General features: G+C 56.7%; 5 protein-coding genes across 5 annotated transcripts; 1 reads left to right on the top strand and 4 right to left on the bottom strand.

Annotated features, from left to right (window-relative positions):
• Positions 1 to 594: 594 nt before the first annotated feature.
• GCG54_00001955 (Carbamoyl-phosphate synthase arginine-specific small chain) lies at positions 595 to 2,036 on the bottom strand (the record flags this gene model as incomplete). The annotated part of the gene is made up of 2 exons (XM_045402056.1): positions 595 to 1,776; positions 1,845 to 2,036. The coding sequence occupies 2 exons, from the start codon at positions 2,034 to 2,036 to the stop codon at positions 595 to 597; spliced, it is 1,374 nt and encodes a 457-aa protein (XP_045270785.1).
• A 2,511-nt stretch (positions 2,037 to 4,547) lies between these two features.
• On the bottom strand, positions 4,548 to 6,267 carry GCG54_00001954 (putative metabolite transport protein NicT; the record flags this gene model as incomplete). The annotated part of the gene is made up of 5 exons (XM_045402055.1): positions 4,548 to 5,144; positions 5,198 to 5,599; positions 5,652 to 5,835; positions 5,899 to 5,982; positions 6,038 to 6,267. 5 exons carry the CDS (start codon positions 6,265 to 6,267, stop codon positions 4,548 to 4,550), a joined length of 1,497 nt encoding a protein of 498 aa, XP_045270784.1.
• Positions 6,268 to 7,267: 1,000 nt separating this feature from the next.
• GCG54_00001953 (2 3-dimethylmalate lyase) lies at positions 7,268 to 8,243 on the top strand (the record flags this gene model as incomplete). Its single annotated transcript, XM_045402054.1, has 2 exons — positions 7,268 to 7,408; positions 7,464 to 8,243. The coding sequence occupies 2 exons, from the start codon at positions 7,268 to 7,270 to the stop codon at positions 8,241 to 8,243; spliced, it is 921 nt and encodes a 306-aa protein (XP_045270783.1).
• A 1,038-nt stretch (positions 8,244 to 9,281) lies between these two features.
• On the bottom strand, positions 9,282 to 11,992 carry GCG54_00001952 (Electron transfer flavoprotein subunit beta; the record flags this gene model as incomplete). The annotated part of the gene is made up of 6 exons (XM_045402053.1): positions 9,282 to 9,364; positions 9,427 to 10,069; positions 10,165 to 10,246; positions 10,730 to 11,046; positions 11,132 to 11,872; positions 11,945 to 11,992. The coding sequence occupies 6 exons, from the start codon at positions 11,990 to 11,992 to the stop codon at positions 9,282 to 9,284; spliced, it is 1,914 nt and encodes a 637-aa protein (XP_045270782.1).
• Positions 11,993 to 13,132: 1,140 nt separating this feature from the next.
• Positions 13,133 to 14,747, bottom strand: GCG54_00001951 (Single-stranded TG1-3 DNA-binding protein; the record flags this gene model as incomplete). The annotated part of the gene is made up of 4 exons (XM_045402052.1): positions 13,133 to 13,510; positions 13,564 to 13,806; positions 13,864 to 14,152; positions 14,518 to 14,747. Coding segments are annotated over 4 exons (1,140 nt in total), but the record flags the coding sequence as incomplete, so codon positions are not given.
• Positions 14,748 to 17,828: the final 3,081 nt, after the last annotated feature.

Genomic DNA, 17,828 nt, shown 5'->3' with positions numbered 1-17,828 from the left:
GCAGAGCCGAAGGATGGACGAGACGCTTATCGAATATCTTGAACGAGTTCGCATATCGTTTTCAAACTCAGCTTATATAGAGCTCGACAGACGTCTATCGGCTAGCCAGAGGCGGGTGTGCCTCAAAATCCATCCTCCTTCGACGTAGGAACATAGATAGCAGGCTGTTAATATGAGTGCGATCCAGAGGGACCTCCACTTGCAGACCTGTGGGGTGTGTGCTTTCCTGTGCTCGTCCATGAGCTCATGTTGGGCCGTGAACTTGCGGCAGCCTCTGAAGTTGTTCCCGTTCGTTCAGATGTCGAGATGAGAGAGATGGATCCTATAGTGACGAATAAGCAGCCTTGGTGGGGAACAGTTGTCACTGATGTGCACTTGTAGCATGTTCACTCGACGGAGGGACGTGTAATTTCCAAATAAAGTGCCTTTTTTGCATCAATTTAGGAATGAATAGCTACTTTTGGGCTATGTATCAACTGTAAATAAAAAAGAGGAACCATCACTAGCTTCCCAAGACGAAAACCCATTTGTACCTGCTACGACACCGCCAATCCCATAATGTCAAGAACGAGCTAAATCCACAGCGGAACAAACTTAGGCAGCCGCAGCCAGGGTGGTGGGCTCGACACCCACACGCTCCCTGCTGAGAATGTCCAGCATGAGGGGCGTGGGGCGGTTGTCCTTGTAGATCTTCTCGCTCTCCTTGAAGAGCTGGACGTTCTCGAGGTACTTGTCAAAGAGGTAGGAGCTGTCCATCGGGCCGCCCTTGGCCTCGGGGTGGAACTGGGTGGAGAAGATGGGGCGGGTCTTGTGCATCATGCCCTCGTTGCTGCCGTCGTTCAGGTTGACGAAGTACTCCTTGAACTCGCTGGGCAGGGTGGAGGCGTCCACGGCGTAACCGTGGTTCTGGCTGGTGATGTGGCACTGGCCGGTGGTCAAGTCGAGGGCGGGGATGTTGTGGGCACGGTTTCCGTACTTGAGCTTGATGGTGCGGGCACCGACGGCCAGAGCAAGAAGCTGGTGGCCGAGGCAGATACCCATGATGGGGACGGGAGAGGTCTCCATCAGGCGGCCCAGGTTGTAGATGGTGTCCTGGCAGTGAGTCGGGTCACCAGGTCCGTTGGAGATGAAGACACCGTCAAAGTTGGAGGCGACCTTCTGGATGGGGTAGTTGTAGGGGAAGACGGTGACGGAGGCACCACGGCTGACCAGGCTGCGGAGGATGTTCTCCTTGACACCGCAGTCGATCAGGGCGACGTGGTACTTGGCACCGGGGGACTCGACGACGAAGGGAGCCTTGGTGCTGACGCGCTTGACCAGGTTGATCTGGCCAGGGTCGATGAAGCTCTCGTCCTCGTCGGCATCGTACTCGTCACCAATGGTGATCCTGGCGAGGGAAGAACCCTGCTCACGGAGGAAGGTGACGATGGCACGGGTGTCGACACCAGAGATGGCGGGGACGCCCTCACGAGCGCACCAGTTGCCCAAGCTCTCGACGGCAGTCCAGTGGCTGTACTGCTCAGCGACGTCGGCGACGACGACACCGGCGCACTGGATGTGGGGAGACTCAAAGTACTTGAGGAGCTTGTACTCGTCAAGCTGGTTGGAGGGGACGCCGTAGTTGCCGATGAGGGGCTGGGTGAAGACCAGAATCTGGCCGCGGTAGGAGGGGTCGGTCATGGACTCGGGGTATCCCACGAGGGAGGTGGTGAAGACAGCCTCGCCGGAGATGTTGGAGTTTGCTCCGAAGGCTCGGCCCGAGAAGACTGGACCATCCTGTTGTGCATGGTTAGCCCACCGTTGATTCACAGTGACGTTTCGGTGGATCGTCGGAGGTTACGTACCCGGATGGTGAAGGTAGCGTCGAGGTTTGCGACGGGGGCAGTGGCGCGGGTCTGGTTGAAGGGCATCTTGCGTCCCTTGCTGCCAGTGGCCTGCTTGGAGAGGAATCGGGTCTGAGCACGGAAACCGGTGCTCAACCCGGCGGCACTCTTGACCGCGGGCTTGGAGAATTGGGTGGCCAATCGAGAGAACATGGTGGTTTATCGGTTGGTAGGTCTGGTACGGGGTAGCTTTTCTGGTTGTGTCAAGAGACCTTTAGGCCCTGGAAGCCTTCCACAAGTGGTCTGTTTGGCCATGGTTAGTCTTTGGTTGCCAGAGGGCGGTGAGTCAACCGCGGAGAGGGCATCGTGCGAACCTGAAAGGTAATCCTATTGATAGCGAGTCAGCGACTGGTATTCAGCGGCATTGTGAACTAATTGAAGAATGCAGAAGGTGCAAGTAGACGCCGATTGAATCAATTGGGCTATGACCACGAGCACGAGACAGAGTTTTGACCGGCGGGGTTGAGTATCACGAAGGCCGTGACCTCAAAACCCCCCGGCCGCAGGAGGGGAAGATGATGAGAGACAAAAAAAAAAAAAGGGTGCTTATCATCGGCAGCAGCAGCAACTTACCTGAGAGGTGAAGACTGACGGGCGCCCGTTCATAAGGGCAGCTTTGCAAATGTGCAATCAGAAGAGGGGTTTTTTATTTTTCTCTGAACGAGATGTTGGAGGCGGAGGGGTTATGGCCGGAGATATTGTGTGACGGGGATGTTGCAAGATGGTGCAGGATTTTTTTGTTGATGAGAGAGGAGGGAAAAAAGTGAGAGTGAAGGGGAGGTAGATGTCGGCTAGAAAAATAAGAGAGAGAGAGGAGCACGAGCACCGGCGCGGAGGAGTCACACACACACAGGGACAGGACACAGCTCCTCCAGTGTCCCCGGGCAAGGTCATGGTCAAGGTCCAGGTCACTCGCAGCGTACATTTGCAGGCGTGCAGCCAGTACACGGTACATTGAGGCTGCTTAAGAAAATAAATGGAAAGCTTGTCATTGGACCCTTTGTGCAAATTTGCTGGCTCTGGTGGGGTTCCAACGCTGTGATACGCCCGCCACGGGGAAGACGGGGAGCCATGGGGACCGGCGCTGCAAGAGTCCCAGTCGCTGCAGGGGAAACTCTCGCCAGACAGCGCGCCCAAGGGCCCCAAGGACGGCAGAAGATGAGGGACATGTCGCCGCCCCGCAGTCAGGGCGCGCACGCCGATGTCGTCGTTATCGCGGGGCTTTGACGTGAGGCAATGTGCTAAGATAATCCGCCCAGAAATCACGCCTTACATAATTCTCCCTGCCTGGCCACGTTAAGCTATCTGATACCTGGGGACCTCACGGATAAGGTAAGGCACCTTAAGGTAGGGTGGTATTTCTTCCCCCCAGCTCTTATCAGCCCTGTTTGACTTGACCGACATTACATCACCGCCACGAACGCGAGGGAGCCATTGAGCCGGCATTTTGGTGTGTGGGAAAATAACCCAAACCCTAAGATCGACTCTGCTGTATTCGGAAGTCTAATTTGGGTCTTTTGGAGTCCTGAAATTGACGCATCGTTCAGACCGGTGGACTCGGTGGCCAAACCAAACGGCTGTCTCTGATGGACCGGCCGTACTCGGAGACCAGTCCCACCATCCACAACTCCAAAGCAAAACGTCCAACTGTCTGCTACTGTAACAATGCATAGTCCACTAACTGCCGTAACTGCATGTGGCCTAGAACTCTGACCGGCCCAAACGGGGCGGACGGACGGGGACGCCCTCCGCTTCCGGCCTATCGGGCTCTCCCTTGCCAACCAGAAACGAAGCGAACAAGTTGAATCCTTTCACAACCTCTACTCACCGACTCGAGTCGCGCTGCTGTCCTTGTCTCGAAATAGACCCCGCCAGCGCCGACCTCTCGGAAACCCCGGTTGCGCCCTCCACCGCCCGTCTGTCTTTCTCCTCGCTCAATCTAACAAGCTTCAGCACGCAACCAACTCTATGATGGAGAAATGGTTGCCTTTGCCGTGTTCGCTTTGTTTCTGCCTTGAGCAGACTTCCAAGAGACTCTACACAAATGTCACCCTCACCCTGGCTGCGCTTCTCTGCCATAGAATGGCATCACGTGGGCACTTGTCGTGTCGGGCAGGCCCAGCCGAGACGCTTGGCCGCATGCCAAGATGGCAGACAGCAACAGGACTCGCATCGCTACACGACCTGCGTCAACCTAATACTGACTCAACCAACCATATCCCACATGGGCATGCGTTGCATGCCCAACAAGATGAGGAGATGAATGCTTTTGTTGTCGGACATTTGAGTCCCACTAATCCTCTTGGGGCTCTGCTTGATCGATAAATGAACTCCTGAGTCTTCTAGGGAAGCAGTCTTTTACTCTTTCAAGTTCAAGTATTGAACCGGCAAGTGGTTGACATGACCTTTCACAACTAAAGTACTTGAGAAAGGCTCAATCGGAGACCCTCAACGGCTGATTCTCGTGATTCGTTTTGGGTTTTTCATCTGAGCGCCATCAACTCCTCCAACCTGGAAAAACCGTAATCTTCAAAGAGTGATAACCCGATCCCCGTTGCGCATGTCACAATTCAAGACTTGACGCCACGCTCCTTGTCGTAGACAAAGTCATCCACCCCATCGCTTCTCACATCTCATAAACGCCAGACCCAAACCAAAACTCCATCACAGCATATAGAGCCTCACCCTCCTGCTTGTCCCCTCCGCCTCCCCGACTATCTTCCCATTCTCCCTACTCAATGCGAGCCTCATCACAAACACCATGCCCACCGTAAGACATGAGAACATGAGCATCAGACAAAACGCCAGCAAGTAGCGCGGACTATCCTGCGGCCTGAAGAAGTAAGGCCCCCAGATCCCCCCCAGCTGCGCCAGCAGACACACAATCGCCGTCGCCGCGGCCCTCTTCTCGGGAGTGGCGCTCAGCGTGCTCGCGGCCCAGCTGAAGATCAAGCCCGTCGGCGCGAACGCCCCCGGCACAAAGAGGAAGCTGGCAAAATACCGCACGGGACTGTTGACCGTCGAGGCCGTGATGATGTACCCGATCATGGCGACGCACAAGGGGGCCACGATGTGAAGGCCGCGCTCGCCCCGCCTGTCGCTGGACATGGCGACCCCGATGCTGATGACGGCGGCAAGGAGGTAGGGCGGCGCCGTGAGGACGAGCGCGATCGTGTTCGAGCCCAGCTTGAACCCCTGAACGATCGTAGGGAAGAAGCTCGTCAGCCCGTGGCAAGAGAGGAAAAATACGTTCAAGCAGACCTGCGCGACATGATCAGCAACGACATCACCTCACGGCAGTCATCAACACTCACAAATCCCCACGTCTTCACGTCCGTAACTGCAAGCCTCAGCCCATGCCATACAGTCCCCTTCTCCTCCGGCACCGACACCCGGTCGGCGTCCATCCTCATCTTTGCAACCCTTAACTCTTCCTCGCTCATCAGCCACGAGCAGACCCCCGTCTTACTCCCGATGTAATCCGGCAGGAACGCAAGCGCAGTGAAGGCCGACGCGAAGCTGCCCGCCCCCTCGATGATGAAGAGCCACTGCCACCCGTGTAGTCCGCGGACGCCGTCTAGATGGGCAAACACGGCGGCGGCGATGAGCCCGGCGAAGGCGGTTGCTACGAGCATGCCAGAGTAGAGGATTGCGGTGCGAAATGCGAGCTCCTTCTGGGTGTACCAGCATGACAGGATGTAGATGACCTGTGGTGTCTGTTAGTACGCAGTAGTCTAAGGGGGTAGGTAGGTAGGTAGGCTGGCAAACCCCCGGAAAGAAAGGCGCTTCAACCACGCCCAAGAAGACTCGGATAACCACCAGACTCGAAAAGTTCGTGGCCGCTGCCGTTGAAGCGGATACACATGACCATAGAATCACGCAGCAGGGGATGTATATGCTCGGCCGGACCCGTGTTATGAGCATGTTGGACGGCAGCTGCGCAGTCATATACCTGCACTCCGCGTCAGCACCCATACAGAACAAGCATCAAACGGGACGTCTCGCGCGTGCGTACCCGACGTTGAATATCGACACGGCAGTGTTGAACTGGTTCCCCACAAGGCCCAGGTGCTTCTCGAAACCGTCCAATTTCGCCTGTCTAGCTTCTCGTTAGTTCCTTTCCACCCCGTAACTGACGGCAGCGCGAGACCTACGCCAGGTTGTTCCGGTCGAGAAAGTTGAACATGTACAATGTCCAGACCACCGGCAGCAACGACATGTCCAACTTTCGCACGAGGCTCTTCTCGGTGGCCCTCCATTCTGGCTGCTCCATGGCAATCTCTTCCGGCGTGCTGGTAGGGGGACGTGGTGATTCCGGGACCAATGTGCCCTTCTCGACCGTCTCGACGGAGACATCTTTGCTTGCGAAACTTATCCTGCCCATACCGTCCGTTTCGTCTCCCTACCGTCGTCTATGTAATCTCTCCCAGCTTCGAAGGACGATGGGAAGAAGGAAGGGCCAAGTTGATGAATGTCCTTTATTGGAGTACACAGTCCTCTGCACCCGCACATCGAGTCAAGAAGCATACACAGCCCACCCTCCCCAGGGCCAAACGGTAGTGTTCGTCCCGGTATTATATCCAACCTTCTCACAAATCCAAATCCTCAAGACCACATGGAATTCTTCTGCCCGTCTGCCAAAACAAGCAACGACAAGCCGAGAAAAAGCAAAGAGCCGATAACGAAGCTTGGCCCTCTCGGACGCACCGGGCTCCAGACTCCTCCATTGTTGTGCGTTGTTCCAATTGTATTGGAGGGGGAGGAAGCAAACGTGTTGCAGGCTCAAAGTCTATATAATCGCATTTCTTACCCTTCTTCTAAACCTTGAACGTTTTGCGGCTGTGACCGCGGAAGTGTTGGATGGGAAGGGAAGTCAAAAACGGGAGCTTCGACCAAAGAGATGTTAGTCCTGGGGTCGAAATGAGTTAAGATCACCGGGGGGCATGATCGGACGGAAAGCCCACACAAACTCGGCCGATGGCGGTCCGCGGACGCGGGCATGCGGGATGGAACCCTCTTCACTTGCTAGAGCAGACGACACGGGAATAACGAGGGCGTTCCACGCATCGTCAATTCTCCAACTTTTGATGAGGCTCACAAGTGGCTCAAAGGTGGAAACAGACAGAAAATTCTCCGTCGCGCCTCTCCGATATTCCCGAAAGGCGAGAAGGGAAAAAGGGGGGGAAGCCCACTGGGTGGGTATGATGGACTAACACGTCATGGAGGTTATAAATCAGTATAATAGGAGGGTCGATCACGAGCGGCAACCGCGGCCCTCGTCCCGTCTGATGTCGCGCGGACAACGGACGTCGAGAAACACCGCGCCTTTTGAGAGTTCGTCACATTGCGAAACACCATACACACTGAACCCAGTTCACGTCACAATGCCATCGGACAACGTATCCGCCGCGACACGGCTCCGCAACCGTCTCAAGGCGACGGACGACCTCATCCTCCTGCCGGGAGTCTACGATGGCTTCAGCGCAAGGATCGCACTCGGGGTCGGCTTCGACGGCCTCTACATGGTAAGATACCACCTACCTCGCCTCGTCTACAGTCTCAGCAGCTAAACAACGGCAGACCGGCGCTGGCACATCTGCCTCACGCCTTGGGCTTCCAGACCTCGGCTTCGCCACCCTCAATGACATGCGCTCGCACGCCGAGATGCTCGCCTCCCTAGACCCCTCCGTCCCCCTCGTCGCGGACGCGGACACCGGCTACGGCGGCCCGAATCAGGTCGCACGTACGGTGACGCAGTACGCGCAGTCCGGGGTCGCCGGGTTGCATATTGAGGACCAGGTGCAGACGAAGCGGTGCGGCCATCTGACGGGCAAGGAAGTCGTTGACGTCGAGGTGTTCGCGGCGCGCATCAAGGCTGCGAAGCTTGCCCGCGACAAGATTGGTTCCGATATTGTCGTGATCGCCCGCACGGATGCTCTGCAGACGCACGGGTTCGACGAGGCGCTGAACAGACTGAGGGCGGCCATCGCTGCTGGTGCAGACGTCGCCTTCCTCGAGGGTGTGAGGACTGAGGAGCAGGCCAGAGAGGCTTGCAAGGCGCTTGCACCGACGCCGGTCTTGTTGAACATGGTGGAGCACGCATCGACGCCCTCGTGGACTGCTGCGCAAGCGAAGGACATCGGCTTCAGGATGATGATTGTGCCGTTCGCGTCGATTGCTCCGGCGTATGAGGCTATGCGAGACTCGTTGACCAGGCTGAAGGAGACGGGCGTGGTTGGGACGCAGCCGGACTTTACGCCGCGCAAGTTGTTTTCCATCGTTGGATTGGACCAGGCGATGGAGTTTGACGCTGCTGCGGGAGGGACTTCCTACAGTCAGGTAAAGGATGCGACCAACTAAGGCTTGGGTTATGCGGGAGTGGTGGGAAAGCAGCTCTATCATGTTTTCCACATGCTAATGCATAATCATGAGATCGACCTTGGTCGAACGCAACAGAAATAAGTCGTTAGAGGTACAAAAACACGCAAGTAAATAAAAAAAGAAAGTAATATTAAAGGAACAAAACGGAACGGAAGACTTACTACTGCCAGGCCCCCCTCTCGCATGACGAGAGACGACTCGAACTGGGCGCCCCTCCAGGATCACCAGATATCCTTTTGGCGGTATTTATTTGAACGTGTGCTTTTACCAACTGGGTCACGCCGTTTTCGTTGAACTGGTTGAAAGAGCTGGTGGTGAAGTTCGAATAAGTAGGTGAGGCGGGAGGCACTGTGGGTCCTGGCCCGGCGGTCGTGTGGATTTCCAGAAGGCGCGCCGGCTCTGTGATGCTCCTGCCGTAGATGATTAGTTCCACACAGTTGTGTGGCACCCGTCAGTGTGGCCGCCGAGTCGCTCCCGAGCAGCTTTCGAAAGACGGCACCAGCGAGCCCCTTACGTTGCATTAACCAACCGTCCAATCCGAGGCCTGTTGCACTTCTGGCTGATTGGTGACAGCCGAACCCAACATTAGAGTTGATTACTATGGACAGAGTTTACAAGCTTGGGGGTAATCCGATATCCTGTCTATGCGGCTCTGTCAGTGGATACTTCCGAGAACGACTCCTACTAGGCTAGATGGGCACATCCATCAGTTTACTTTCTGCCCAGTCTAGAACGCCTGTCAGCGCATGTTGCCACAAGTTTTGGCTGGTTCATGGGAGAATGAAGGCCTTCCCACTCTCCCCACCAACATCATCCGTAAAGACGCCTGAAGCAATACTACACAATTCGAGCATTCTTGTAACATCCAAACCATCTTGACTTGTGGACGAGCATGCTCGCCCATGATTCCCCAAAAAGAGGAACTCAAGATAGCTCAGACATGGATGGAACATGTGATCAAACCAGTCTATTGTAAAATGCTCTTCAATATTGGTACAGGCTAATAAGCCACGTCCTTCACAAGGCACCAAGCTCCTTGAGCTTCGCAACAAGCCCGTTGACGTCCTCGACCTTGCCACCGCCCTGTCTCTGGGCAGGCTCTGTACACAGTTATTAGCACAGCCACCCAAACGTGCCCGTACGGCCAAAATCAACAACTCACCAGTAACCTTCAAAACCTTCAACCTCTTCTCAACGCCAATGCCGTAGTCCGCCAGCTTCTTCTTCTCGAGCGGCTTCTTCTTCGCTTTCATGATATTCGGCAAGCTGGCGTACCGCGGCTCGTTCAACCTCAGGTCCGTCGTGATGACGAGCGGCAGCTTCGCCTTGACGGTCTCGACACCACCGTCAACCTCGCGCGTGACGCTGACCGTGTCGCCCTCCCCGAACTTGACCTCGCTCGCCTGCGTCGCCTGCGACCAGCCCAAGAGACCCGCCAGCATCTGGCCCGTCTGGTTCGCGTCGTCGTCGATGCTCTGCTTGCCGAGGATGACCAGGTTCGACTTGTGCTCCTCGGCTGCCTTGTGCAGCAGCTTCGCCACCGACAGTGGCTCGAGGTCGTCACCCTCCTTGGTCTCGACGTGGATCGCGCGGTCCGCGCCCATGGCCATGGCCGTCCGCAGCACGTCGACGGCCTTGGGGGGTCCCGCGGAGATGACGGTGATGTCCTCAACGCCGCCGGGCGCGCGCTTCTTCTCGCGGATGCGCACCGACTCCTCGACCGAGAGCTCGTCAAAGGGGTTCATCGAATGCTTGACTCCGGCCGTCTCGACGCCCGTCTGGGCCTTGTTGACTCGGGGCTTGACCTGTGTTTTTTCGGATTCCGGGTGTCAGCTCGGTCGTCGGATCACAAGCCAAATCTCTGCGGCCCATTGCGGCTCGTGGGGTGGTCGAAACTCACAGCGTAGTCAATGACCCGCTTGACGGGGACGAGGATTCTGAGGGCGGACATTTTGGGACTCTCTGTTGGCTTGTACAATGGCCTCGGAGAGTTGATGGTGTTGCTGTCGTCGGGGGTGGGGTGGGATTGAAGACGGGAATTGGAGGTGGGAGCTCAGATTCAGAGTCGCCCGTGGCCGTGTCGTCACTGGGGAAAATGGGACCTCCGTGCAGCGATACCGGCTAACCTCGGGTCACCGCTCCACTTAACCCTTTTCGGTGATTCAGAGCAAAGACGCCGACTTGACCTGCGGTAACAGAATCCCGAAGGTGCATCGTATTTTTGAAGATTCGGCGTTCAAGTATACGCGTTGCTTTTGACCAATTCGCTGTGACGGTGACTTTCTCCGCTGCGAAATGAGCAGAATGATACGCCGAGCCTCCAATCCTGTCCAAGGCAAAATGAGGAAATTCCTGTTTCCAAACTATTTGATATTGCAGCAAAATGATATTCTACGTTATGCAGGCCTGCCAAAGCACGATAACCGCTTACTCAACTCCCTGTTCACTTCTTCAGCATCACTCACCAGTCATCCCAGCCATCGTTGTCCTTCTTCGTTGCGGGCGCCGCAGCTCCGCCGGTCTTCTTGCCCATAGCCGATGTGCCGATGGAGCTGCCGCTGTTTGTCTGCCTCTGGTCCGCAAGGTTTGAGAAGCTGTCCCAAAAGTCCTTCTTACTCTCGTCCAAGGGCGCCTGTCTTGATCCTTGACCGCCTTGGCTATTGGGACCGCCTTCGACGAACCGGTTGAAGCCATCATGGGCGTTACGGGCACCCTGCTGCGCTGCGCGGCCGACGTTGCCGGCGGCGACCTGCGCTTGTCTCGCAAAGTCGGATTCAGCCAGCTGGGGGGCGACGTATTAGTCCTGACCTCTTCGTCCGGGCCGGCGCCGGAGGACACGGAATTCCAGAAGTAGAAGAATCACCCACCTGTTTCGCCGTGGGCTGAATGTAGCCATCGTTGACCGTCTTGGCCGTCTTGGAGACGGTGCTCGTGAACCAGCCGAAGCCCTTGCTCAGCGCGGCCATGGGGTCTTTCTGGAGGTCATCGACCGTCGGCATGCCAGCCTCGTTCTTCTCGGGCATCGGCGAGCTGCCGAAGCCCGCGTACTTGCCGCCCTGGCTCGGCGGCAGGTTGTCGGGTCTTGAGGCGTTTTCGGCACCGAGCTTGGAGAAGTACTTGTCGTCGACCTTGACCTTCCTGCCGGGACTGGCCGAGCGGCTGTTGGTGCCGCTCAACGGCGTGCCGGTCCTGCTGACGGGCTTGGCGGCAGCCGGAGCGGGCGCGGCCTTCTTCTCTCCGGGAACGTACTCCTTGCCCTCAACCTTGGCCGTGAGCCTGTCCTTCCACTCCTCACCCACCTCTCCGCTGTATCGCTCGGCGATGGTCGCGTCGTCCCATGAGACGCCCCTCATCTTGGTATCTTCGTGCTGCTCGAAGAAGTTGCGCCAGTTTTCGTTGCCACCGAGGCGCATCCGCTCGATCTCGACCTGCTTAAAGGCATCCATGGAAATGCTGCGCACGAACGAAATGTGCACACCGAGGCCTCTGTGAACACCGGCGCATGACAGGCAGATAAACACGCCAAACTTTGGGGAGGCCCATTGCGGAGACGGAGCGTTACAGTCGCAGCAGACGTTGTTCTTAGCCTCCTTCTGGATCGCGGCCAGCTACGAGGACAAAAGGGTCAGCGAGGAGCCGCGCAATCGCAAGACGGCAAACGGTGTCGAAAAAGGACTCACCTTGGCTCGCGTCTCGGGGTCGACCTCCCACATGGCCTTGGAAGCCATCGTGGAAGGATTTCAAGCGGCGCGGGGGAGGAATGCAGGCAATTTGACGGACGGCTGGGCCGCGCGGGTTGAGGTATGTTCGATTTTAGGGCAGCGAGAATTGTGGAGGGGTTCGTAGGTGTTGAATGCCGATAAGGGGTCGCGGTTTCTGCAGACCAGGGGGACGGGAGTCTGGGCGGACGTAAACAGCTGGCCCTGCTGTTAATTTAGGTCGGGTGGTAGTGCAATTGACCTCTTTGGACCAGGGGGGGCCACACGCGAGCTGAGCCTCAACTATCAAGTCACTGTGGCACCCAAAACGAGGGTTTCTTTCGCTATCTTCTCTCCTGCTGGTGGCGTCTTGTCTTGAATGAATGGCAACAATTAACGTATGCAGACTCGCCGCGTACGGCCACAAGACAGGGGGTTTATTTCATGGGGACTGCCGAAGGCTGGAGCATCGGGGGGATTCTCGACAGGTCCAGACTGCCTCTGGGACACTTGGCTTTTGGGCCCTTTTGCCGCCACCAATGGCAGCCCTCGAAACACAGACAAGCGCCACTGAAACCGACACCGATTCCACCCAAGGTAGCCCAACCCAGGAACACCAGGTCAGGTATCCGTAGAACCCATCATGCGGAGACGGCACTCTGTCCGACGTTCAGACGGACGCGAACTCCGGATACGCTTTGCAACCTTATTTCACCGGATTCGCAAACAGGCACGGCATGGCACAATCACTTGCATTTGGTTGGCACCATTTCCATTAACTGCAAAAAGCTACCCGATTTTGTTCGTTTTGCGCCGAACTTTTCCTCTTCCTTCCAGACCGCCTCGCGCGAAAGCTAATGTACAACCCAGCAAAGGGTGACGGAGAAAACGGGAGGTAGGTAACAGATGCAGAGAGAGGTCGTCGGTGAGATCGTGTGTATTAATTTAGTGATGATGGCAGCGCTGCACATCCGGTCTGGCCTATCTACCGAGAACGAGTCTGGAGAAAGCAAGACGTAGATGCAATGGCCACCTTTTTCAGGGGCACTTCCAAAAAGGGGGAAATCGTCGTAACAGATACCGCATCATGAAGCTCGTAAAGGCGACATCTCTGAAAGTTGGCTCAGAGATGCTATGCCGGGGCTGGGTGTTTTTTCGTTTGGCCTATATCTAGGCGGTGGTGGTAGCGGGAGCCGCAGCAGCAGCAGGGGCAGCCGCGGCGGGGGTAGCGGCAGCATCGGTGGCGGGGGCAGCCTCCGAGGTGCCGTTGGCCTTGGTCTCCTCCTTGGGAGCGTTGGCCTCCTCGTCGGTCTTGTCAGGGCTGTCAATAGCGACCTTGACGGCGATCTCGCGACCCTCGATCTCCTTGCCGTTCATCTCGTTGACGGCCTTCTGCTGAAGCTCCTCGGTGGCGAGGGTGACGAAGCCGAAGCCACGGCCCTTGCGGGGCTCGCCGCGGGCCTGGAGCTTCTTGATCATGAAGCGGGGGATGGGGCGCAGAGCGATCTTGGCAGAAGAAGGCTCGTAGGCGGCGAAGAGCTCCTTCAGCTATGGGGTTGTTAGCCAGACGCAATGCAATTTGATACGGATTGATGACTGACCTTCTCCTCGGTCAGGTCGTAGGGAAGGTTAGCGACCATGACCTTGGTCTTGGAGGCGATGCCGTCGGCCGGGGGGCCACGCTCACGGCGCTCACGGGGAGCACGAGCCTGAGCAGGCTTCTCGGTCTTGGCGGCGTCAGTAGTGTTCTTGTTGGTGGCGTCGGTCAAAGGCAGAACCTCAGAGGTAGGCGGGACTTCGGCGGCAGCATCAACAGGGGCGGCAGCACCCTCGGCACCCTCCTCCTGATCAGATGTTAGTAAGGATATCACGGGGTATCTTGTTCCTCGGGGTTGACTCACGCGGCCACCACGGGCGCCACGACCACCGCGGCCACGGCCACGTCCACGGCCACGGCCAGATGGTCTGCGGCGGTTACCCTCACCGGCGCCCTCTCCGTTGGCACCCTCGGTCTTCTCTCCAGCAGGCTCAGGCTTGCGGGCAAGCTGAACGGAGACCTTGCGCTCCAGGATCTCCTTGCCGCTAAGCTCAGAGATGGCGCGCTCGGCCTCGGTGGGGGTAGAGAGGTCGACGAAGGCGTAGCCAACAGGTCGGTCGGTGCGAGGGTTCTTGGGAATGGAGACGGACTCGCTGTGAAAAAAGGCGGGTCAGTATGAGCTGGCACGCGTGACGCAAGTGGGTGGAAATTTGCGGGGCGGGTCAGGGAGGAGAGGCCACGGGGCAACATCGTGACATTGAAGAGAGGCGGTCTGCAAGGCAAGGCGACAGCCCATGGGGCCATGCAGACTTCAGGCGGGTGCAGCATGATGACTCTCCCGGTCCGCAGACAGGCAGCGACGTGAAAGCCGCGCCGTGGTTCGGAGGATATGTCATATGTCGTGGCTGGTGCTCGGGGTAGGCAGGCGCGACTGACCGCCCGAAGCTCGAGTGGGCTCCGAGTGGCATGACGACACCTGGGCTCAGAAACCACGAAGGAAAAACAAAAGGCGACTTACACAAGGTAACCCTTGAAGAATTCCTTCAACTCCCCCTCAGTTGTCGCGTAGGCCAGGTTGCCGATGTACAGACGGCGTCCCTCAGCAGCGCTGGCGAGGACGGCATCGTTGTTGGCGGCAGGCTTATCGGCGGCCTTGTCGGTGATAGAGGCATTGCTCAGAGCGTTGGTAACGTCATTGACGGCTTCGGAAACCTTTTCGACGGCAGCAGACATCTTGGCGGTGTTTAGGCTGGGATGAAGAAGAGGCTTGAGGTTGATTGTAGGCTGCGTGCAGGATGAGGTGCGTGATAACAGATGACGTGCGGACGAACTTGGGACCTGGTGACAGGAACGACGGTTCGGTTGCTTGGGTGGATTGGAAGTTCGGTGAAGTTGAACTCTGAAACAATGGAGGGGGGAATTTTAGGGTAGCTTGGTGCCCTAGAAAGCTTGAGAGAGGTTGACAGACGACTTTGCGTTGCGCGGTGACACAGGATCTTGAAGTTGTGATGTGGAGGAAAGGGGAGAGAGGAAGGGAGGCCGAGCCGCGACCTGAAATATGTACAAATATTTTTTTTCTGGTGAGCAGGGGGGAACGAGGGACGAGGGTAAGCGAGGCGCAAACCCACCGAACAGCAGGTGCGGCCCACAGCCTGGGAGGCCGTGGTCAGTGTCTAGCGGTAGGTAGCGGCAGGTACCTTCCTTAGCTACCTTTACGGGAGTGTCGAATGGGCAGGTGTGGCGGTGCCGTCGGTGGGTACTTGCCTGTTGTGTATCTGCAGAAGCATGAGGCAGGCAGGGGTTTGGGGAAGGAGAGACGCCCAGGGTGGTTGAGAGGGGAGAGAGCCAGGCAGCTTCCTCACCGAATGACGGAATGGTAGGACTGATGTGTCGTGATTACCATATATTTTGACAACTGTACTGACCAAACGACGGTCCTCACTTGATTGCTCTACGTACGTGGGAGTGGTTTTTTTCCTTTTTCCCGTGCTGTTGCTTTTTCTCTGTCTGTCTGTCTCTCTTGAACACTACGGAGTACATGAGGTACACTACCTAGTATCACACCAACTTTAGATGAATGGAGGTTGACAGCTGGGCTGTTCCTGCCGCTAGCAGACAGTTGCTGATAAACTCCACGCTCCCCGATGCTCCAGCAAGAAGGGGCAGCCGGCCACCTTGGGACGAAAGACGAAAGGCGGTCGGTGAGGCCCTGTCGCCAGGCATTGAGCTGGGCGAGGTACGTACCAAGAGGAGGTGAAGATGAAATGTCATCCAGAGGAAGGATCCACGCGATAGTGTTAGACATGGCAAGTACATTGATGGGCAGCCACAGGGCACGGGCTTCCACCGACGGGGGTGACTGACAACACCCCTGCACAGAACGCCGTGTTGCAGCTTCTGTGCATTTTCTTTTCCCATCCCCCATCTCATGTCGATATCATCGCAATATGGCCTTATCAAACACAATCGCCCAGATGCCCGTCCATGACTGGCTGGCCAGCCACAAGCACCTGCTGCACACGCACAAAACATAACAACGATCAACACACAAAAACACGCACATGCTTCGCGACCGGAATCCTGTGTGATCTGCCCAGGCGGTGACCATCACACCGGCCTATCAGGGAAATGAAATGACTCTTCCCCCGCAAAATGCCTGCGATGGGATCCCAGCCAAGGCAGCATTGATCCAGTGTCCACCCGCTGATGTGCGTGTTCGTGGAGCCACTGGGAGCCGAAATGCGACAAAGATCTCGGCACCTACGACCACTCTACACGGAGCCTCCGGATGCTGGTCCAAACCAGACGGCCTGGATATCAAGAGCTTTCATGCCGACTTCGTCTCGCCGCGATCAAGCAGGTCACTTGCCGATGCAGCTTGCTCAGTGTGTGGGCAAGTTCGCTTGCTGTGCCCACAACTCTCCCGATTGGACACTTCAACAACGACATCGGCAGTACTTGCAGCAGTTGCCCCAGGGCCCGCATGTTGTGGAGAGCTATGCTGTGATTCAATTCTTTTTCCTTCTCTGTCCTTCGGCCAAGCCATTGCAACTAAAGGTATGATTTGGAGAGCAGTCAGGAGGGTGGCGACGTGTGATGGTGCTCTGGCAGCCTCGTCAGAAACCTACCTTAGAAGCAAGCTTATCCTTCAAGTTGACAGGTGTTTTCGGCAAAACTTCCCCAACCAGGCCCCCAAGTGCCATCATTAAGAAGCAGCCAGTAATCTACTCAACCTTCCGCAATATGTCCAATTTGAGGACATAGTCATAGTTCGGACCACCAGGGTCCCCTTCAGCGACAAGCATCTGATTACTTTGCACAAGCTTCCCAATGTTCGGTTCAACTCTCACCCTAAACTGTCAGGTTCTCGTCCGCTGTTGGTCCAAGAGAAACATGCGCCGGGGATTTAAATCCAAGGGTCCACCGGAACCGACTGGTACACCGATTGAGTTGCCTTGCTCTTTGTTCAACCCTACCTTGGTTACCCTCAGTTACACCAAGGTAGGACAGGTGCCGGCAGAAGTCCGTCTACTTGGTCGCCTTGCAGTAGCCTTGCGGACTGACGCCGTCCGTTTTGCTGCAGCAAGACTAAAACGGGCAGGACAATCTCGACTGTCGCAACAAGGTCGAAAGCGCGTCGTCCAGCAGTACGGGCAATGTGAAGTGAAGCTTGATGCGCAACTGACCGCTGATCCGATCCGAAGATGGAATTGGCTCGGCGGATGCCCATTCGGGACCCGTCTTCCGTCCCTGGTTAACGCCGCACTCCCGTATCTATGGGACCGCGGAGAGGTGCTTTTGCGCCCGAAATTGGACCAGAATGAACAAATTTCCCATGGCCCACTGGATTTCGCGGAGCGCATGAAGGCTTTGGAGAGGGTCCCCGGCATCCTACGCTAAGGCGCCAGGGGTCTGGACGGTGCCACACAGGGGAAATCGGCGCGAGAAATAGGGACGAGGGCCAGAATCCGAGATCCTGCATCTCTCATGTCCGATGTTCAATATCTGGAAGCAATGAGGCCGATACGAATCAATAGGAGGCGGTCTGCCAAAGTCTTGGTCCACAGGCAATCTCGCATCCACTCAGTTTGGTGGTTTGTCCTTCAATTGTCGCCTCATACGGCGAGCTCTGGACACGGCCCAAGGTCTGGCAGTGTTGAATGATGCTCAAGTGAGGCGATGACAAGTGGCAGCTAGGTCTGAGGCCGGAGGGTGAAGCGAGGCGACAGCCTGAGTCGGGAAGCTTTCCGCTGAAGGTCGCTCGCCTTACCGTCAAGCTGGCCTTTCATCGGGTCCCTCCCACCTTACCTTGCCTTAGGTTTCCCCACA

Source organism: Colletotrichum gloeosporioides, assembly GCF_011800055.1.
Source record: "Colletotrichum gloeosporioides strain Lc1 chromosome Unknown consensus_7, whole genome shotgun sequence".
NCBI classification, from domain to species: Eukaryota; Fungi; Ascomycota; class Sordariomycetes; order Glomerellales; family Glomerellaceae; genus Colletotrichum; species Colletotrichum gloeosporioides.
The sequence above is the reverse complement of the archived record's forward strand: the minus strand, read 5'-3'. Positions and strand labels throughout refer to the sequence as shown.